Raw genomic sequence first — 23,690 nt, 5'->3', positions numbered from 1 at the left:
CTAAGCAAATTCAGAAAGATATATGTTGCAGGAGATATTCGAAGATGAAGAGGCTAGCACTAGATAGTGTAGCGTGGAGATCTGCATCAAACCAGTCTTCCGACTGAAGACCACAACAGCAACAACGGAAAAACTGTTGTAGTCTGCTTTGTCATACATTGATCGTAATGTACTACTACATACATACATAGTGAGAACGCATTTTTTGATGGCTCACATAACGACTGTAAATACAAGTTACTGTGGAACATTCGTAGTGCAATTGACTTAATAAATTCTCGCAGTGCAGATGAAGTCTGCTACGATTAGTAGCCGTTAGCTGTGGCCGAGCCGTTCTAGGCGCTTCAGTCCGGAACCGCGCTGTTGCTACGGTGGCAGGTTCGAATCCTGCCTCGGGCATGGATGTGTGTGATGTCCGGGGACCGATGACCTCAGATGTTAAGTCCCAAAGTGCTTAGAGCCATTTGAACCATTTCTGAACGATTAGTAGCATCTCATTATTGGTATTCTCAGTATTTAGAAAGAGAGAGAGATGTGTAACAAGAACACTTCCGGCTGTTTTATTCGTTGAGTGTCCTGTGGTTGCATTAGCTGATGACACACTGGTATGCCTATCAAAGAGCTTCCAGTGATTAGAGACTCACTCACAGTGTGTAGGCACTGCTCGGCTTCAGTTTCGCTTATAATTGTGGATTGGTGTCAGTGTTCTGGACGCCATGATCACAGGCGGTAAGTAAGAATTTCTTTTCCATTACTGCTCACAACGCGCAGGTCAGATATTCTCCCATTTATCAGTTTGCGCAGGATGTGTTCCCGTGATTGCTGTCGGCCAATGCCCATACTTTGAGTATGTGGATCTCTGGGGCTAAATGTTTTATTTACTCAGAGATTAGAGTTGCTACGACACCTCTCAGCTGCCGATGAGTGATTGGCATTGAAGGTTAATTGGAGTATGGATGGTTGAGGAGGAGCGGGATACTGTTTCTCATTGGTTCGGAGAATGGGGAGGAGCAGAGGAGACTGCTTGGCACTTAAACTGTTTAGCAACGTTTATTTGCAAAGGTGTCAGCGAGGTACTCTGGTCGAAGCTATCCACCATCCACAATATGGAACAGCCACTTATGCGAAGTCAAGCCTAAATGGAGTGCAAGTAATTGATTCTACAGACGTTAACCACATCTACACAATAGTAATCCAGGTAAACGACTTAAAAATTGTCAACCTGTACAAGCCCTCAAGTGTGAATTGGACCTCCACAGTTCTTCCGGCTTTCGATCACCCTTATATATACACTGGAGACCTTAACAGCCATCACACGGACTGGCTGTACGACACCGTCGATGTCAATGGGGAGTTACTAGCTCGTTGGGCAAAAACTACCAGCATGCACTTGGTCTCTGATGTGAAAGACAAGGGAACCTTCTACTCTACACGCTGGAATAAGGATTGCAACCCAGACTTGGTATTTGTGCCCAAAGATCAGCTAGATCAACCACTTAACGCCACTCGCACTGTTCTGTCTAACTTCCCATACTGCCAACACCGTCCTGTTATGACAGAAATTGGTTTAAAATTTCCCCTTGTGAACTCAATGCCCCTACCCAGACGAAATTTTCAACGAGCTAACTGGGATGGATTCTCAAAAGACCTTGACTCCGACTTAGCTGCGTAGAACTTTCAGACAACAGCAAACCACTACGATGAATTCGTTGGACTAGCTATCAAAGCTGCTAAGTCAAACATTCCTAGGTATTACAGAAAGGAATATGTGCCTGGCCGGAACCAAGAAAGTGAGGCTTTATATCAAGAATACCAAAGTTCTGGAAACCAAACGGTGGGCTCACAGCTACTCCTCTCTTTAAACAAAAACAGACGAGATAAATGGGAAGCAGTACTCAAAGAAATGAACCTTGCCAAGTCAAGTAGGAAAGCATGGAGAGTCTTGAATGGGCTAAGTGGCAAGCAACACCTCAAAAAGCCGTATCCTAAATTGAGTCCCAACCTCATTGTCAACCGGATCGCAAGGGCAAATAGAGACAAGAATCATACCAGAGCAGTAAACTGTAAACTCTCTAACCTCAAGCGCAGAGCCCCAAGAAACGAGCCGCTTTCCAGGTCCTTCTCCATAGCGGAAGTAGAAAGTGCTGTCAAGAAACTGAAAGTCGGTAAGGCTGCTGGCCCCGACAACATCTCTAATGAATTTTTTAAGAACATGGGCCCACACTGCATACGCTGGCTCACTTCGCTCTTCACTTACATCCTCAAAGAGAACAAACTTCCCAGACAATTCAAACTGTCGAAAGTTATAGCCACTCTCAAACCTGGCAAGCCTGAAGACAGCCCTGAAAGCTACCGCCCTATAGCACTGCTCAGTTGTACATTCAAACTTTTGGAACGAATCGTCCCAACCAGAATAGCACCGTTCATCGAGGCTGCTACCGCTCCTGAACAAGCTGGCTTCAGACAAGGACGCAGCTGCACCGATCAAGTTCTTGCCATAACTACCCATATTGAAGCAGGTTTTCAAGGCCATCTGAAATCAACAGCTGTCTTCATCGACCTGACAGCCGCGTATGACACTGTCCGGCGGCAGAGACTGGTCTACAAGCTACTGCAAGTTGTACCAAGTTGAGAAGCTGTGGATCTAATCTCCAGCATGCTTAGTGAAAGGCAGTTTGAAGTGTTTCTAGGCAGCTCTAAAAGCCACAAACGGAAACTAAATAATGGACTACCACAAGGATCTATTTTAGCCCCATCACTATTCAATTTATACATTAATGATTTACCAACCACAATATCAACTATATTCATCTATGCTGATGACATCGCTCAGGTAGAACAGAGCAGTAATTTCGAAGATGGTGAACGAATTCTTACGGAAGATGTTAACTTTAAGACCTGGAGACTAATCCCAAGCACATCAAAAACTGAAGTCTCTTGTTTCCATCTAGCGAATCGTGCTGCGAACTACAAACCAAGAGTTCTGCTCAATGGACAAACATTGAGGTACAATCCTGTTCCAAAATATCTCGGAATCACTCTTGATAGAACCCTGAGCTACAAATAGCACATCACCAAGCTTTCTCATAAAGTTGCTGCAAGGAACAACATACTACATAAGCTCAGTGGCACAACCTGGGGACCTCTGCTGACTGTCTGCGTCTAACTGTACTCTGCTGCCGAGTACTGTGCACCTGTCTGGTTGGAAAGTGTACATGTGAAGAAGGTAGACACAAAACTTAACGACACAATGCGCTGCATTACTGGTTGCATCAAATCAACCCCGTGCCACTAGTTACCTGTACTGAGGCACATCCCTCCACCTCACTTAAGGCGGAAACAAGCTCTACCGAGGGAGGCCAAGAAAATCTCTGTATCACCTTCTCTACCACTGCACCAGGAATTCTGTCATCTGCCACATCAACGATTGCGATCAAGAAGACCAGCAAGTGTTACTGCAGGACAACTCATCGTGGATGGTTTTGATCTAAATGAAAGTTGGAAGCATGAATGGACAACAAAACGTTGGGAACAAGAGCCCATCACCTTGATCCCACAAAGAAGCCAAAAGGTTTTGATCTACCAAGGAAACTTTGGTGCCTCCTCAACAGGTTAAGGACTGGACATGGTTGTTTTAGCTACTTCATCTACATATACATCTACATGACTACTCTGCGATTCACATTTAAGTGCTTGGCAGAGGGTTCATCGCACCACAATCATACTCTCTCTCTACCGTTCCACTCCCGAACAGCGCGCGGGAAAAACGAACACCTAAACCTTCAGGTACAAATGGGGCTGGATCAGTTCACCAATGTGTGAATGTAATCAAGAAGAGCAGACAATTGAACATTTAGTCCGTCGCTGTCCACTTCATTCATACCCTGGAATTCCCGATGACGTGTTCAGTCTCACACCCAGCTTAATTAACTGGTTGAAAAACACGAACTTTAAGGTTTAATCTTGTCTTATATCATATGTATATTGTATAAAATCATTTGCCTTATATCAACTGTATATTGTATAAAATTACCATACGATTAAATAAATAAACCTGTAATTTTACAACTTTATCGATCATTGCTGAAGTTGAGCAGTATTTGTAGCCAAACACCATGCGTCGGAATTTGAAGGGTGTTGCCTCTGCAATAGTTTATGAACTGAGCTGCAGTATTTCTGCTAGGTGTTACCACCAAGCTAACCTCACGGAGGCGATGAATGAACACAATTCACCTAGAAGTGTGGACGAACTAACAGACTGCAAGCATATACTATGTCAGAAGAATCAGATACAGAAATACTATTCAGCTGTCTCTCTTGATACGTATCTCTTTTGTAGCGCTGTGCTGCATACATACACAGCGTCTTTGAATGGAAATTTCTGAATTTTACTGTGATGTGGCTTAGCAGGTCGTGATGTGGTATTTCGTATACCTGTAACATCTTTGGTTAGCAGTTGCTAATTCTCAGAATTTACGTGATGTCATGCAATCTAGTAATGCAGTGGTAACAACAGTAGCATGGGGTTTACCGCTGTGTGGAATTTCTTATTCATTATCTTTGGTGTAAAATCGATAGTGCTTATAGAATTTGCTGTGACATCATTTATTTCTACGTATGGGTTCGTTCGTAACACTATAACGTTGCACAAACCCTAGTAAAGAAATGGTGGTTTAGCAATGATAAATAAATTGGGCCCAAGGTGCATTGTGATTGGCTGAGAGCATCATAACATCGACGCGACGGTGAGAACAGTGCGGTGGATACTGCGTAATTGCATAAAATGTGGAAATTGTGGGAAGTGCGGAAAAAAATACGGAAGTAGGTGAATAATTCCTAAAGTTGGGGTAGACTTTGCGTAGGTTTTGCTTCGGCTAGTACCTTACATGACGAAATATTGAATTGTTATTAACATGAATGACATGACTTAACAAAATTTGTCATTAACAATAAACACAGTGTACAACCTTTCCCTACGCTGTCCAGCTGCAGAGTGCCGCAGGAATAAACCAAGAAAATTATGGAAAGAAAGGGGAAAGTACGCAAATGGGCTAAAACACACAAAATTGGGGAACAATGGGAGTATTTACTTGTCTTGCTTGTTGTGGCCACCTCTGGTGCCTCGAATCACATAATATTAAAGACCTCGAGTGATGTTACTTAATGTAATTTGTTATTAACAAATAAACACTGCCTGATCCTCTCCGTGTTCCGGAAAGCTCCACAGTGAACCGTACTCATTCAAGTGCACCAATTATGAAACAAAAAATTGTGGAAAATATGGGTAAAATATGAAAATGGGTAAAATATGGAAATGGGTGAAATTAGGTAAAATGGGGAAAATGCAATAAATATGGATAAAAAAGTAAAATTGTGGAATAGTGAGAAAGAGTACAGACCTATATTACTGCCAGGGTGCTGTCTCTGGCGGCGCCTCGAATGACTGAGTATTAAATTGTTAGTAACAAACAAATCTCGAGGTAGATGACTTGGGCTTCGCCCATGGTGGCGGTGACAGGGGTCGGCGGACGGCTCGCCATAGCTCGCCGACAGCTCGGCCGCTGCGCGTCTCATGTTGTTCGTCAGTTTTTGGTGGGGCTGAAGAGGTTAGGTGAGATTTTAACCTCCAAGGATGGGATAGATACTACAACTCGTCCGTGTTTGGAGACGGGTGCTGCATAGCGGCGTCTGCTATTAAAAAGATGCCGATCCGTGTAAATGAGCTATATCTGTTCCAAAAAGATCGTTGCGAGTAATGTACACTCTTGTCTTCAGTTACTGGATTTACCAGACAAGTTTTACGAATATATGAGAGAAGAAAAAAAACATGCCACAGAAGTTAAAAATGCTGTAACTTTGTGATGTCACTTTCTTTCACTCACTACCGACTAGCATCACGAGGGATCGCTACCTCTGAAGAAGATAACATGTGTATTGCAAAGATATGTAGTTTCAATGATAACCCCACACCAAGAGTGTGGTTTGCTAGGCTACAGTGGCAGGACATAGGTGTATAATGGTTTTGCCAATGACATAATGAGCACATGATGTCTAATTTACACGGTGGAAGTAGATGTTTCTATTGTACGATACACGGGTAAAATTGTGTGTTAGTAAGCGAGCATTTAATTAATGAAAGGTAGAACTGTGGTTTCACAGCAGGTCACTCTGTTCTAAAAATTGTGAAAATTAATGCAATACTGGAATTATACTGAGATAACCGGATTCTAGCACTGAAAACTTCACTGATATTTAAGCACTTGCCCAGTGTATTTGAGAAAGGAAGTGACAAAATTTCTTGTGGCAGTATTATTTCAGATTGAGTGCAGCTTTTAATAAATATTACAGTGTCTTTTAGTGCTCTGTCTGGAAGCATAGTTCCAAAATTCGACATAGAATAAAGTAAAAAGTTCTGTTTGGGGTGCAAGAGTGAAAATATTAGCTTTTAAATAAGTATTTAGGGCATTGTATACACCATCCTACACATCACACAAAAACATTGAAACTAATTTTCAGAACATAGTATAGGCCTAATTACTGTAAAGATTAAATGTCAAATATCAGTGTCAGTTCTAGTTTTAGTTGAGCCAGAACTGGATCTTTAACGTCAGTATGGAATTTTTTAATAGAGCTCGAAATTCATTTGTCGAATTATTTGAAGGTGTGCAGACATACTCCAATTAACCTTCAATGCCAATCATTCAGCCTAAGTGGGATGGACAAACATGAAGTTTGGAATAAGATACTCAGAACACTAACGCAATGAAAAGTGGAAAAACGTACACACACCATATTTCCAAACCACTTCATGCAACTGAATCACCAGCCTACTGGCATAAAAGCCAGTAAGCAGTAATAATAATTTGCAGACATCTAATGTCCACCTACCAAAACGCAAAAGGATCCACTACAATAACTTTAATCAAGACACGCCGTACTTGTCACTCGAACAAATTATGTTTCGAGACTGTACTCTACACCTAAAATTTTTTATAAAGATTTTGCCTACGTGTGGTTAGCAGCAAACCTGCGATTTGAGGCCACAGATTCCGAACTATGTCCCAATTATCAGCGGTATCAGTGCCAGTGTGACGCCAGCCTTAGTACAATTTGTTACTAACAAATATACACAGCTTGAGCTATAAAAGTTGGAATTGGGCAGCAGTACTTGATTTGTCATTGGTTAGTTGGGTTTCCCGCCAGTTTATTGTGTTGCCATTGGCTCAGAGAAATAGGGAGGTATTTCCCTCCAATTTTATGTCACGTGACCATTATTGCACAATTGCTTAAGACTTGCAGACTGGGTGTCATTGATCAGTTCCTGGTGGTTTCCCAAGGGGCAGGGAGCCAAGTACCTGACCTGACACTGGATGTGAAACCTGACACGTATGTGAGACAATCGTTATCTCGACTAAAAACCGCCAAGCTATACTATTCACATATATCGTCTGTACAGGTAGCGAAATCACCCTGCAGTTTTATTTTCACGCCTATCAGTGTTTATAAGATCGTATCTCCTGACCTGATATATAGAATGATATAATTTTGCAGGTGCATCCTGTGATATATAGCCAAAGGCCTTGCCGCAGTGGCAACACCGGCTCCCTGAACATAACCGAAGTTAAGCGCTGTCGGGCTGGGCCAGCACTCGGATGGGTAACCATCCGCTCTGCCGAGCGCTGTTGGCAAGCGGGGGGTGCACTCAGCCCTTGTGAGGCAAACTGAGGAGCTACTGGATTGAGCAGTAGCGGCTCCGGTCTCGGGAGAGCGGTGTGCCGACCACGTGCCCCTCCGGTGATGATGCCTATGAGCTGAGGATGACGCTGCGGCCGGTCGGTACCGTTGGGCCTTCGTGGCCTTTTTAGGAGGAGTTTAGTTTAGTTTTATCCAGTGATATATGTGCATCCTGTCTGCGAAATGTGTTGCGAATAGAGTTAGAGGTCACGTAGTAATTTAAACATCGTGCGTAATGCGGCAGTTTTCCGTGCCTCTCAGTATTTGACGTCTTATCGCCTGAACTACGTGATCTTTTTTGAAGGTACATTCACCGGCATATGTGGATACTGCCGTGAATGGAGTTAGGTAGCAAAGAAATAATAAATTTAAACGCCACGCACGATGCGGCAAATTACCACACGTCCCACTGTTGTCTTCTCAACTACGTGTCGTACACTTACATAATTTTGCTGTTACGTCCTGTGGTATAGGTGAAAACTGTCTGGGAAATGTGTCGCGAATTTATTCAGAGTTAATAAGTAATAAATTAAAGTATCATGCCTCGAGCGGCAGTTTTGTTGCATGAATAGCGAAAACGTAGTGAGAGACATTTTTTTTTTCTTTTTATGATTTTGTAGAGGTTGTCAGCGAGAACAAGTTTCATACATGTTTGAAGTATAGTATGAGGTTTGCTGCAAGTCACAAAGTGCACTCATTCTCAAAAACTGGTCGAATAAAGACTGGGCGTTGGTGCATCGTGGGCTGCACCTCTTTTTCACCCACCCCCACCCCACCCCGTTGATAGGTAGGTGGTTCTTATCCCCACAGAGATTCTTTCCGGAGAGGAAGTAATACGTGTACCAAGTTTAGTAAAATTGGTCCAGTGGTTTAGCAGGAGACGAAGAACTTACATGCATATATACACACATATATTTGTTCATTTTCATAACGTGTATGGATTCCGTCCGTTTCAGTTCTGATTTGTTAACGGGGTACAAATCGGGTACGAGTATTGGTAATGTTTTCGCCCTATTTACTATTCGTTTGCAGCTCACAATGCACAAAATTATAAGTAACTATGTTTCCGCGTAACTCTTTACTTACAACTCATTATTGGCCGTGGACAAATCGAGATTCATCCACACTCGCGCCGTAGCGGTCACCTGTGTTTCCTGACAACGCACTGCAGAGGCTTTCGTTCTCAGCTCAGCTGTGATACTTATTTGCAGTAGTGGTTGTGAAATTGACGAACTGAAGGGTACTGTACAATAATTACTCAAGTAGTTTCCTACTTTTACCAACAAGTACCGATCTGCGGCCACACAGTATATGCGTAGACCCCTTCAGCAAACGAAAGGAAATATAACACAGCCTACTACTTTAAATCAGTGCCGACGTTTTTTACCCATTCTGAAAGAGAAGGCTTTTGCCGAGCAACTTTTTGCTACATCAATAACTACTTGAGGTTTGTAAGCTATAATGACGTGGGGTACTGTGGGAGTAACTTTTTCCTTACTTAATTGGGCGATGTGCACACGTAGTAGTTTCCTCACTCAGTCGATTGACAGTTTCGTTTCAATTTATTACACCCTATTAATAATTCCCAGAGTCTGTTGACTTGAAATCTTTCATTCCTTATGAGCTACGCATTGTCCACAAGTACTGCAATCCCTAATGTTGTGGCTACGAAACTCTTAAGTTCCGCAGTGACACGCGGTGCCTATCCCTGTCGAACAGCTTACAGTCCCACCCCGATGAACGGATCGTCATCGACAACTCCTCCGTGAGGCACTGTAGCGATACTTGGAATTTACTTTCGGATTTAGACGAGAATACTGGTGGTCAGAAAATTTAAGAGCCATCTCTCTTACTGTTGTCAGCCAAACACTGGCATTGAAAACTTTACACCTCCGGGATTCGAATCGGCTTACTGCCGACTTGACCACCATTGCACAGGCGTCGGCTAGGGACTTGGATTGCGGAGGTGGATCATTCTGGCTGTAGAAATGTAAATTTAATTTTGTGTTTTTCGTCATTAGGTGCCCTACAGTACTTATTTTCCGAGGATGATGTCACTCTCTGTCCACCTCCGTAGCCGACTGTTGAGCGCATCGGGTCCAGGTTCAGTTCTCGGTAGCGCCACAGGTCCTTCAGCGTGGGAGCACGGCGACGGGATGCACTCAGGTTCGTGACCCCGACTGAGAGCTGCTCACAGTCGCCAGCGGACGCGGCAGCTGCGTGATGGCCCCGTGACCCTCTGTGCCGCATCCGCCTAGGGTGACGCGGCGTGATTTTCTGGAGTTTAGCTTTCGGCTTTTAGGTGGCATTACTTCCTTCTTTTAAATGTTTGTGTTTAACATCACTTTGTAACACAACTCTTATTCTTGTAATGTTGGCAGGAACGAACAGTGCGAGGAAAAACGCAACTATGTCGGTCAAGAATCTATTTCCACATGTTGAAAATAAATTCGTGTTTCGTCTGCTTACTGTTATTATCGCGCCATACACTTCTGTTAATTTGTACCAGTATGGGTATTTAAATAAAATTGTAAATATCGAGCCAAACGTAAATTCCATTATTTTGTGAAATATCGATATTCGTGTTCCGATTTTTGAAATTCGTTTTTGAAGCTAAAGGAAAATGTCATGGTGTATACGCCAGTTGTTTCAGCAAATGCTGAAAAAGATTTTCTAACACACAAGCGTATGTTGTTCGACAACAGATGCTCCCTGACTTTCGAGACAATCTGCATGCTGAGTTATACACTTGAAAATCTCAAAGATGGCTATACAACAATTACTGTACATCTTCAAACAATTAGATTACTTGAACAAATTCGTGGCGATTTTAAATTGTCCAGTTCCAACTTCCTACGAAGTTTGGCATTTCTCGGGCCCCTTTTATAACTTACTTTATATATGTTATACATTATTTGACGTCAATATGATCGATTTCTTCAGGTCGTGTTAGAGGTAATTTTCCAGGTATTTTAGGTCATAGGTACTGGGCCCATTCTCATGTTCGTAAAATGAATGAATTCTCATTGGGAGCAGCTGGCCCTATCTGTGGGCGCCCCTGGCCGGACCTCTACCTCTACTAGTTAGGATAGATAGACTACTGATCGTGTACAGAAAATGTAAGCAGGAATAATCAAAGTTTATTAGGCGCACAGCAGGCCACACACAAATGTCGAAAACTTGAATTAGTAAACCCCTGAAGATAGACATGACTTATTAACCAAGATTGAAGAAGCGTTCTGGAGCGGAGAACCTGTATCGTTCCTCTAGACAAATCACAGACCTCACAGACGCATTTAAGCAGTTATTGTTCAATCGCTCTCTACGCGATTGGGACGGGAAGCAGCCCAGACCAGGTACCGTGCTAACGTTAACTGGCCTCCGACATGTACTTCACAGTGGTTTGCGGATATGTATACAGGTGTAGATATGGACTATAGAGTAAAATTAAGGAAATACCGGACGGTAATGGAATTCAACGCCATCAGAGCAAAATGAAGAATTTGACTGCCGAGTGGGAAGTTCGTCAAGTATAAAATTTGGTGTAATATATGAGAAGGACATGAGGTATATAAACTTTAGCTAAGAGAACAAAATCGCGTACCCCTCCAAAAGTCGAATATTATGACGTCTCGAAATTGTTTTATCTAATATCGGACTGAATATGTCAAACATAAGCATACCTTTAGGAAGAGAGATTACTGAATATATGCCAGAGACTTCAATAGGTGGACAGAGAGATAGCACTGAGTTTAGCGTAAAAAAATGAAACGCATTTCCCAGTCATTGCGCGTAGATTTGTTTTTTAATTCCGTTCATCACGAGTGTTACTCGCTATGTCTGCAGATAGGATTACGATGTTCGGTATATTCCGTGTACGAATTGTGTAGCAGCATGTCTATCTTTGCGTACTGCGCGGGATAAGATGAAACGCATTTCCCAGTCATTGCACGTAGATTTGTTTTTTAATTCCGTTCATCACGAGTGTTACTCGCTATGTCTGCAGATAGGATTACGTTGTTCGATATATTCCGTGTACGAACTGTGTAGCTGCATGTTTATCTTTGCGTACTGCGCGGGAGCTGTGCGGCCTTCGGACATGCCCTCCTGAGTCCGGACACTGTGTGCCCGGAATGGCAAGACAGTGCCGGTGTGATTTGTTTTCGGATGCCGCCCTCGACCACCGCCTCCGCCCAGCCCCCCACCCGGTAGCTGAGCCAGCCTACCTGTGGCCTCGATCGCACCTGCGCAGTGTTGCCAACTGGCCACCGTTCGTGCTGGAATGCGCTTGTTGCGGCACCAACGCCGTGACGTCAAGCCGAGCGATGTGTCGGCTATTGCCCACTCCTTTCTACAGCGGGTTTGTCTGTCACGACAGTCACTACCTGGTATGGTGACGTAGAGGTGTTGTTACTGTTGTTACAATTTCGCGGCAACACTGGACGTTAACAACGAACTGGTGGGTTTTATTTAGTTAAAAAAAAAAAAAAAAAACAGCATGGTGAAGCTTTCCAAGTTCCAGATTCGAAGCGCTATGTGTTGTTCTTGCAGCTGGTTGAGGGAAATAGCTGTCGCGTGAACTATGTTTAATGCTCAAAGGAAAATAGTGTTTGTAGTGTAAGGTATTGTGTGCAGTTTTTGGTTAAGGAAAATCATGAGTTTTAATCCCACTGGGACACGGGAAAGGGAGGAGGTGGGGCGTATCACTTGAACGTGGCAGCTTTAATTAAACTTGACCTTCATTGCATATTGTTCGCAGAGAGTTTTATTCATAAGCGCAGATGGGCAGTGATTTTCTCATGTTTCTTATTGATATTGTGTAAGAAAGATGCTTGTAGTTGAAAACCTGCAACTCACGTTTCGCATTTGTGTTGCCTATAGACCTAAAAGCAATTATATTTGTACAACTAATACCAAAAACAATGCAGTGACTAAATATTTCGCTCATTGGATTGTTTTGAATCCCACACAACGAGCCCAATGTTCTTCACTTCCACCATGAACTTAACGTCCCTGACAAATTCGTGATCAGTAGCCCAAAAATGTGATTGGCATCGCCCACCCCGCCACGCATTGCCTTCAAGAATTTTAAAATAACAGTCAGTTATTTAATAGCCCTCTCCCTCTTTTAAGGTCAAAGTAAGACATCAAACCACAGATTTGAACTTTACTGTATTTTTTCAGCAACCTTTATAGGACTGTGTATCTGTCATACTTGGTTTGTACATGAGCCCAAGAGTGAACTTTCTTTCACCTTGGGCATGCACTTGTCTTCAGTGCAGATGATCTGGACCTAAGACTGTACATAAAACCCTCAAAGAGATAAGTGACCCACGATTCTTAACTTTGGTTGTTTTCTGAATTGTTTATCTGTAGTGCACTCCGTCATTGCTGGTCATCAGTTTAGGTAAATAGTGTGTAGCAGTTGCAGTAAGTAATAGTTGATACTGCTTATCTCCTTTTTATGAGCAAATATAAAGTAATACCATCTTGTTAATTTTCTTTTCAGGGAGTCCCTGGCAGGTAGCAGTAATGACGGGCCCCAAGATGGCTGTGCTGGGAGAGGCTGTGCGGCTTGTTGCTGCCGGAACAACTGCAACATTTGAACTCAGTGCTCCAGGCTTTTCAAGGGACGACATAGACATTCAGATAATAAGCAAGTATCGGTATACTAGTCACCTTGTACACATTGATTTCGTAAATACAGTGCTACACATCAGCCTTACTGTTTCTCTTACATTATATGGGAAGTTTTTCCACAGGCCCATCAAAGCGACCAGTTGCAGCTCGGCTTGTAGAGGAAAAGGGTGGCGAATTCAGGGTGGAATTTGTGCCTACAGAAGTTGGAAGTCATTTGGTGGAAGTGTCTATTGCTGGCCAGAAGTTGCCAGCTGGTCCACTGGTTGCAAAAGTCTACAATAGCGCACTCATTCGTGTCACTGATGTGTCCAGTGGTGTTGTCGGACAACCGTGCCAGTTCAGAGGTATTGGCATTGTAATTCAGTATTACATTACTTCATTTTGTAATTTCCAAAAATTCTTGTTATTTGCATATTTACCACAGAGTGTTCATTGCTTTTAAATGTGCTGTTTATCCCTTAGACTATATTCTTTTGACAAGTGCTCCACTGTTAGCACATTCAATAAATTTATCTACTGTCTCTGTGAATGTTTTTAATCTTCTCCCCTTCCCTAGTTGACGCAAGCCAAGCGGGAGAGGGTCAGCTAGAAATCTCAATAAATGAGGGTGAAGTCCCTAATCACGTTCAGGTTGTCGGAGGTGGTCGCTGCCTTGTGAGCTTTACACCTGAGCAGACAAAGTCACACTTGATTGACATAAAATTTAATGGTGAAACTGTTACAGGTATAGTGCTCTTGTATTCTTTCTTAACTTTTGTACTTATCGACAGGTATCGTGTGACTTGTGTGCAAACTATTATTGTGAAGTGCTGTAACATCTGTCATTTTCTCCAGGTTGCCCATTTGTTTGCTCAGTGTCTGATACTAGCCGGGTATCTCTGACTTTGCGCAATCTCGAGCTCGTACCGGTGAACGAAGTGGCGAGGTTCCACATGGCAGTGGATGGCAGTGGAAGCGCGGAGCTGGCCGTTTCCGTTCGTGGTACAGTTCTCAGTTTTATATCTACGTGGTTTACTGTATTACTTGGTTAACAATTGAGTACTGCTATTGTATAGCTGTTCAACTAGTATTTAATTTACTGTGGCTTAAAATTTGGGTACTGTGGTATTACATAGTTTGTGTTAGCCTATTAACATTTCTTGCTGTATCCATCCATTTTTTGCTATGTTACTTTTAGTGGAGTGTTATGAATTGCCAAGGATGTGCTATGGCAATTTATGAAAATATTGTATAGAGAAGGCTGTCACTCATATTAATGTTTCCTTACTTAAGAAAAAGAAACATGAAGGTTACAGACACGTGTATCCCCCAGTACCAGCAATGTCGTTCTGTTGATGAGGTGCTGAGAATGCCAGTGGTGTCATTTCCCTCTTCTGTAGTGGTGACTGTCAGTTTAAAAAGGCCCCAAATTGCCCTGTATTTCAGATTTAAAGAATGCACTGTTTTTTATTCCATTAGTCAGCATCCATTTACATGCCTGTAATTTTCATTTATTTATCTGTTTATTTATTATAAATTCACTGTTGTTATGAGTTTTTTTTCCACTGCCATTTTACTAGGACCATCTTCTGAGCTGCCTGTTAAAGTTACTGGGAACATACACAGTGGCTTCACAGCAGAGTTTACCCCCCGTGAAGTTGGTGCACATTCCATAACAGTCGAATACAATGGCCACGCTGTGAGTGGAACACCGTTTATTGCTAAGGCCTATGATGCCAAACGTGTGTTTGTTGGTCCTTTGCCTAAGGGCTCTGTTGGAAAGACCCTGCAATTCATGGGTGAGTCTGATTTTTTAATACTTTCTGTCATTGGGTACTCTTCAGTAGCTGTAGTGATAATGTCTTAACCTCTTAAAAAAAATTTAAGTTACTCATTTTACTAAGGTTTAAAGCTCCTCTTTTCGTTCTTCCGTCTTTGTGATCTAAAAACTGGGTTGTTTTGGATATCAGCCTTGTGCAAACACAATTATTATGTTTGCACAAGGCTGATTTCCAAAACAACCCAGTTTTTAAACTTTTAAGCTTTTCAGGCACACCCACAGGCTTTCAATTATCAATTTTTTATAACTTTCTCTATGATGTCACCTGCTATTAGCAGTGAAGAACTCTATCTTTCATTTACAGTTTAATTTAACTTTACTATCATTATTCTAAATAATGTTTTACTTGGCCACACATTTTACTTGAATGTCATTTAACCTACAATATAAACTGCATTAAACTGTGTGTTCTATTTATTTATTTACAGTTGACGCAAGCCAGGCTGGAGAAGGCAACCTGGAAATAACAATCAGTGCTCGTGGTCACAATATACCGACCCAAGTGCATCCTCAGGGAAACGCTCGTTTTGCTGTGAGCTTTGTTCCAATTGACCCGACTGATCATGTTATTAGCATTAATTTCAACAAGGAAGGTGTTCCAGGTAAGACTGATGTACCAAGAGCATTTTGAAATATATGCATTTTGTAGTCATTAACCATATTACAAAATAGTTTGTAAATTAATGCACTTTGCAAAACAGACTCCTCAGTTGAAAACACTAAATCAACATGAAGGTTGTCATCAATATTGCAGGCTCCCCTTTCCTGGCACGTGTGCAAGGAGACTCGCCACACCAAATAACAGTTAGTGGACCATCACTTTCCTCTGCAGCCGTCGGGAAGACATCATTCTTTACAATGAGCAACGTGTCTGGAAGTGTTGAAGATATAGAAGTCAATGTGGAAGGTAAGAGTTGAAATTTCATGGTACTCTCACAGTAACTCTTAGGTGTAGGTTTTTAAGTAGTGTCTGCAACCTCTCGAATGCTTCATTGTATATCACTCTGAAGTAAAACAGCATACCTCATAGCCTGTCCTACTACCCTTCAGTAGCATATTTTCAACTATTTATTGTTTGCATACCTTCTTCGGATGTTTTCTATCTTCTTGATGCTAGTACTTGCTGGATACTGTTTGAGTTTTGATGCTGGTTAAGTGTGTAAAGTTAGGTCTCAGAGCAACAGACACTTCTTAAGGTCAATTTGCAATGCTGTGCTGGTTGACCATTGTACGAGGGCTATCCACAAAGTACATTACATTTTGGAATTAAAAATAAATAAAGTATTGGAAAATTATTTTATTATATACAGATGAAAGCCACACTTAACTACTACTTTTCTACATAGTTGCCATTTAAATTAAGACACTTATCGAAGCGATGGACGAGCTTGGAAATTCCTTCGTCGTAAAATTCGGCCGCCTGCGCCTTCAACCATGTAATGACTGTCTTTTGGGACAGAAAAGGTGTGATTTTTGTGGATTTCCTGGAAAGAGGCACTACAATAAACTCTCAAAGGTATTGCCAAACTCTGCACAACCTCAGAAGAGCAATACAAAACAAGCGCAGGGGAAAGTTGGGTTCAAAGATCTTGCTGATTCACGACAACGCCCGGGCCCACACGGCAAATGCCACTCGTGAAGTTCTCTAATCTTTTAAGTGGGAGTTGTTTCTTCATCCGCCGTACAGTCCTGACCTGGCACCGAGCGACTTCCACTTATTCCCAGCAATGAAGAAGTGGTTGGCTATGCAGTGTTTTGATGACGACGCACAGCTTCAAGAAGAGGTAACCACGTGGTTGAAGGCGCAGGCGGCCGAATTTTACGACAAAGGAATTTCCAAGCTTGTCCATCGCTACGATAAGTGCCTTAATTTAAATGGCAACTATGTAGAAAAGTAGTATTTAAGTGTGGCTTTCATCTGTATATAATAAAAAAAAAAATTCCAATACTTTATTTATTTTTAGTTCCAAAACGTAATGTACTTTGTGGATAGCCCTCGTACTTCAGTGGTATTAATGTTTTTGTGAACACTGGTTGTATAGTACAATGTTGATGACTAAAAAGCAAAACTCAGATGACATATTTTAATTATTGCCAACTATAATTGTGGCACATTGTGGTACTTTATTTTCTACTATAGCTTTCTGTTGAAAGGGAAAAGAAGGCAGGAAGTGACTTCAGTTTCTACAGCTGAAGTATTTGTAATGTTCTCATTCAGTAAAAGTGAGTTCCTGTAGTAGGTAATTTGTGTTCAAGTATATCATATTTTGTCTGTTTTAAATTGGGTTTTAAACTGCTGTGGTTATGCTCTGTTAAGTTCAGACGTTTCCAATAGACAATTGATTCATTTGTAATTATAGTTGATATGACTAAAGCATGTACTTAAGTTCTATTTGAGTATTTATGGTGCAAAGAGTGTTTACCTGATGGAAGATGAATGTTGTCATTCACTCTTAGGTCAGAAACTGCCAGTAGTAATTTTTGATCTTAACATAAAAGTACTACATTTTGTATAAATATTCAGTCAGTGAAATGGGTAACACTTGTCTTGTAATTGGCAATTTGCTTTCATAGATAAACAATCAGTTGCACTTTGTGTTGTGGATGAACTTCAGGGAAACACTTTTCTTTCTTTTTTTTTTCTTTTAATTGCAGGTTCATCCCCTTACCGACTCAGACGTTACTAGACAAATTCGACTGTACATATCAGTTAGAAAGTTACTCTTGACTAAAAATCTTATTACTTTGTAAATACTACAAAAATATTCATAAAATTACTGAAAATTAGCTTTTTTAGACATAAATGCAGTAACACTTCAAGCTACAAACAAAACTTATCCAGTTGTACAGAAACAGTACAGTTGCATCCACACTGACTAATAAAATGATGCTGGCTGATTTATAATTTCATAACATTTTTTTTGTTAATGTACTCACAGCTTCAGTAATGGCCAGACATCCTCTGCCATTGTTGTTATTATTATTATTATTATTATTTTAGAATATGAAGACACATTACTGGACATATCAGACTTTCGACATACAGCTCGTATTCCCTCGTTTATCCTTCTATTCCCACACCCATGTAGTTTAATAAAAGAAGTGGTAAAGGTTCTGGGAAATGAGTGCATATGAATGTTTGTTAAGGCAGTAAACGTAGTGGTGACGGTCTTCCTGGAGTCCCTTTTTTTCTATTGCATGTTTTAATTCATATTATGGACATACTTGTGAGAATTAGTCAAGTGCTTTCATTTTCTTTAAACAATGCTATTTTTTTGTTGCCACTTGTTTTGTGGAACGTTGCTAGCGTGATTGCTGTACTCTCAAAAGCCTTGTCAGATATCACAGATAGCACTTTTAGTAAGCCACTGCGGAATGAAATAAATTACACTTTCATGAATGATATTTTTATTTCAATTATTTATTTATAAATCCTGGCAAAACTGATGCCTTTTTATTGCAGCATTCATGTAGAGGATTTGTGTGAGGAGTCAGAATATTAGTCCTTGCCAAGAATGCTTCAGAAACTGTAGTGTCTGCCAAATGGTTTGCAGTTGTGGTTTTCGTATGGGTTTGTCTAGAACTATAAAGTAATTTTTATGCTTTTGTTGTGAGAACAGTCATTATGCTGTAAGGTGGTGTTGCTTAAAAAGTATATTTTTTAACATTAATTTCAATGTCTCAATCAACAGACAACTTTCAGCATCATTCATTACTTTTACTAAATATAGGTTAAAAAGATTAACTTGTTCATCATAAAAACAGGATACTTATTTGCTTATGTGTGTTGATTGAGGGACTGAGAAAATCATATGATAATGGTGCTTGAACTAACTGCAGGATTGAATGTCTTTAAATAATGCAGTAAATGCTTTATCATGATTTGTGACACTTACTGGTTATTTCACAAAACCATTGACAGCTTGTTAAGTCAATAACCAGTTACAAACTTACCTTCACATGATGAGAAATCTTATTGTTGTGTGTTTTAGTTGTTTAAATGGATACCTCCTGCCCACCTGACAGTGTATAGCTGAATTTAGTTGTTGTCCTACTTACAATGCATGCTCTTCATCTTACCTGCTCCTGTTTTCTCAAAAAGTGAGAAGAACACAACCTAGACCTTGACCACCCTGTCTCAACAAGTGACTCTGATATGAACAATTGACACTGCAGGACCAAACGGACAGTCAGTACCTGCCCAAGTTAAAGACACTGGATCGCAGACTTTCCACGTTGAGTTCACGCCGCGGTTGACGGGTGAGCACCGCATTGCGGTAGCATACCGCAAAGTGGCTGTTGCTGGCTCACCATTCAGCTGCAAGGTGTATGATGTGAAGGCCATCAAGGTGAAGGCTGTGCCCAAGGGTGTAGTCTCCAAGCCTATCACTTTCCTTGGTAAGTACAGAGAGAAGTACATTGTACAATAGTCTTTGTTATTTCCAAATCATGAGAGCCGTATAACTCAAGTATAAATACAATAAAAGTTTTGTCTCAATTTAATAAGAGTTAAGGTACGTACTTTTGAATCTGATAGAATGGGGTTATTGACCTTTGAGCTGTACAAACAAGTGTTAGAATAGGACTCTCACTATTATGGAGGAAGCCTTAGGCTTGACACGAGCTCTAAAATAAGCCATAAAATAGTAATTTCTATATCATTTAAGGTTTTCAATATGTTGTAATGTTTTCCAGTGGAAATGTCTTGAAAATTCTGCACAGTGTACCTGGATATGGCCTGAAGTGTTATTGAGGCGTAATTGTGTGTTTGAAGTCTCTTGGAGTTTTCTTCTTTGAGTGTAGTCCTCTGATTGTTGAATTTGAATAACATACAGTGCACTGCGGAAGTTAATTTGCAACCTCTGCATATTTGTTGTTGTTTAGTGACATTTATGATCAGCTTTTATTCACCAGTTTAGATGTTTGTTACAGGTCAGCACTTCGCATAATCTAAGAGTGTTTTGAAAGAATTTTTAAATTGACAACAGTTTACCTTTACATGTTAACTAACCAACTCTGATGAATAACACTATGTTTGTGTTTGGACTACATAACATAGATTGACTATTACATGGTTTGGAAGTATCATACATTACAAATGTTTAATGACGGTGTTCCTAGTGAACTATCCGTACTGTTGACATCAGTAATGGGGAAATTCTACAGTGAGTAGTAAAGTTTTATGAAACACGTCATTAATAGGAATTTAGCTCCATATGTAGGCAATTTTACTCCCATGGGTCCAATAATTTTTGGTCAGTTCCGGAGAACATTTAGCAGCAAAATTGTGAACAGTTTATTTGAACAGATATCTATTATTTAAAGAAGAAATCTTTGAAAAAGAAAATATTGTTCAGAATTAGGTTAACTAATTCTGAGTTCAAAGTAGAAAGATTGGGTGCAGCATGTCCAAAATTCCAGCTGGAGACACCAAACATATTCTACCAAAGTTCAGGATGGAGATGCCAGACATGTACTATTATTAACCACCCACACACATATACACAAAGGATAACTCAGTGGAAACAAAAAACAAAGAATGTCAGCAATTCAGTGGCTTTTTTCTTGCCTTGTTATCAGCAAACACTTTTATCACATTTTCAACGTCCAGTTTCACAGTCAGGTGATTCATATACTCCTGTGTCTGAGAAGCACGCAAGTAGTTCTTAACCCTTAAAATATATGAAAAGGATCGCAGCAGAACAGTTCATTGGTAATATGCTCAAATAAATTTAAAGAGTGATTCTAATGTTTGGATAAATATCAGAGAGATATTTCTCTCTTAGCGTTTTATTTAAGACAGGCACAGGACTATTCTCATATCTAGAACTCATAAGGAAGGTTTTGAGATGGACACTTCCTGTTCCAAAAGACTCCTTTATATAATGTGAGTAAACATTCAGCAACAGTTCTACAGCATTATAGATTTACGTCTGAAGATGATCCACAGTGATGGAAACATGTAATCTAATTGAAAACATGCAACTGAGATGGAATAACAGATGAGAATTATCTCAATTAACTAAACAGTTGCTGAATCTGTCAAGATGATTATGTCAACTATATTAAAAATTATTTTTAGGTTTCAACTTCTCAGGATTGACATTTACTGTGTATCAGAAATTGGCTACATTTTTTTAAAATATGGGAAAATACACATAAACAAAATGAAAGCACCAAGATGATACCTCACTACATCAGTGGTACATCTGACACTTCCTCGCCTAACCACCACACAAAAACATATTGGAGGCAGTGTTACCAGTTGCAAGATGCACACATCTCCGTCCTTCTACCTGTGGTTCTCCTCTCGCCAATAAGAATTCATGCAACCACCACTGCTGTTTTTCTTTTGTGTACATCCTTTTGCTAAAAATTTGTTGCACTGGGCTTTGACCCATGCATAAATATGGGTCTGAATGAGTATATGCATATGGGGTCTGTTCAAAAAATTCTGGAACTTCATCTGCAAAGTTTTTATATGCTTACCTTTTATTTATTGTGTGTGGTTTCCTTCATAATAATTCTCCACCACAATTGATACACCATTCCCAACACCATTCCACTTCCGGAAGAAGTCTTGGTATGCCTCTTGTTGGATTGTGCAAATTGCTGTCTGTAAATTTTCTTTTATTTAATCTGTCATTGCAAATCTTCTTCCATTCAACGGGGTTTTCAATGTTGGAAATAACAAAATGTCCGCAGGGCCCAGATCTGGAGAATATGGAGGTTGAGGCAGCACAGTGATTTCATTTTTGTGTGCAATAGTTCTGCGTCAACAGGGCTGGATGCATGGGTGCATTATCATGACGCAAGAGCCATGAATTGTCTCCTGGAGACACTGGATTACTTCAGATTACATAATCAGTTTGTAGATTTCAATACCAGATTTTAAACTGCAATAACCTAACCTAACTGAACAAAGGTTGGAAATGAAAAAAATGGGGACTGGATAAGTTGAAAGAACAATAGATTTTTAAGAATTTCAAATGAAGTATTAATCATAAAATGACTGAAACAGGTGAAAGAATACAGTAGAAGTTGCATGGATAGACTTGAGAAATGAAATGGTGAAGGCAGCAAAGAAACAAATAACAAAAAGACAAGGTCCAGTAGAAATCATTGGATAGCAATGAGGTATTAAATCCAACTGATGTAAAGCATTGCAACTTGTCTCAATAGTAGCATCGATTAACAGTTTGTCCCTGTGATACAGATTCATGATGAACTAAATTGAAGAATACTATCAGCATGGCTTTGACATTTGACCTGACCTGACGAACTCTTTTTTGTCTCAGAGAACCTTTCCCAAACTATTGTGAAGATTGAACCTCGGTCCCAACATCATGTGTCGTCACCAGTTACGATTCTCTTAAGGAATGTCTCGTTCTCATTTGTACAATCCAAAAGCTCTTCACAGATTGTGTGGCGAAGGTCTTTCTCGTCTCGACTAGTGTGCCTCGGGATGAACTTGGTGGCAACATTTGGTACGTGTCTGTAAAGATTTTCTCAACTTTAACGCAAAATTTGATGCAGACTGCCAGACTCTTGCCATCTTGAAATTCGCAAACTGTGCGCCACAACATTCTACTCAATACAGCACTGAACAATAACAGACATACAATAATGAAACTTCTGGCAGTTACACATTAAACACAGGCATGTGCAGCGGTAACAATTACAGCTCCAGTACGCCATTAGTGCAAAATTACGAATGTTCCAAAATTTTGTGAACAGATCTTGTATAAAGGACTACTCACATCGAATTATAGAAGTGTTATCATCAATAGGTACACACAGAAAAGAATGAAAACTTGTTAGATGTCAGACTAAATCCCGTAATGATCTAGGAAAAAACGACACACACACACACACACACACACACACACACACACACACACACACACACACACACACACAGAGAGAGAGAGAGAGAGAGAGAGAGAGAGAGAGAGAGTGAGAGAGAGAGAGAAATGTGACACGCAGGCACCAGAACCGACAAGTTGTGCAGCGCGTGATGTTGTGGTAGAGGTTGTGGGTGCTGTAGGTTATGGAGAGATTAGGATAAGGAGGATTGTGGGAGTGCAGGACATATTGCAAGAATAACTCCGTGTGTGTAGTTCAGAAAAGCTGGTGCTGGGTGGGGGGAGTCTAAATGACTCGGATTTTGAAGTAGACACTCAATTTAAGCATGTTCTGCTCCATGGCATGTTCTGCCATGGGTTATTAGATTCTGTTGTCATCCTCGGTTTGGCAGTGGCCATTCAATCTGGTTGACAGTTGTTGGTAGTCATGCCCATATAAAATGCTGTGTAGAAATTGCCGCAGAGCTGGTGTATGACTCGGATACTTTCGCAGGTGGCCTTCCTTCTGATGATGGGATAGGATAAGCCTATGATAAGACTTGATTAGGATGTGCTGGGTGTGTGAATGGGTACATCTTGTGTCTGTGTCTTCCTCAGGGGTATGACCCCTGTGGCAATGGTTTGAGAGTGGT

At 40.8% G+C, this 23,690-nt stretch overlaps 1 protein-coding gene across 1 annotated transcript in view; it reads left to right on the top strand.

Annotated features, from left to right (window-relative positions):
- The window catches only part of LOC124596486 (filamin-B), an 896,651-nt gene that overhangs the window by 629,290 nt on the left and 243,671 nt on the right, over positions 1-23,690 (top strand). The window contains exons 21-28 of the mRNA XM_047135636.1: positions 13,244-13,390; positions 13,497-13,718; positions 13,931-14,098; positions 14,209-14,355; positions 14,934-15,152; positions 15,622-15,795; positions 15,948-16,100; positions 19,370-19,591. Of these exons, the coding sequence (XP_046991592.1) occupies positions 13,244-13,390; positions 13,497-13,718; positions 13,931-14,098; positions 14,209-14,355; positions 14,934-15,152; positions 15,622-15,795; positions 15,948-16,100; positions 19,370-19,591 (1,452 nt within the window). The remainder of the gene's footprint in view (positions 1-13,243; positions 13,391-13,496; positions 13,719-13,930; positions 14,099-14,208; positions 14,356-14,933; positions 15,153-15,621; positions 15,796-15,947; positions 16,101-19,369; positions 19,592-23,690) is intronic.

This window comes from Schistocerca americana, chromosome 2 (assembly GCF_021461395.2).
Source record: "Schistocerca americana isolate TAMUIC-IGC-003095 chromosome 2, iqSchAmer2.1, whole genome shotgun sequence".
Lineage (NCBI taxonomy): Eukaryota > Metazoa > Arthropoda > Insecta > Orthoptera > Acrididae > Schistocerca > Schistocerca americana.
This window is presented reverse-complemented; position numbering and strand designations above follow the sequence as displayed.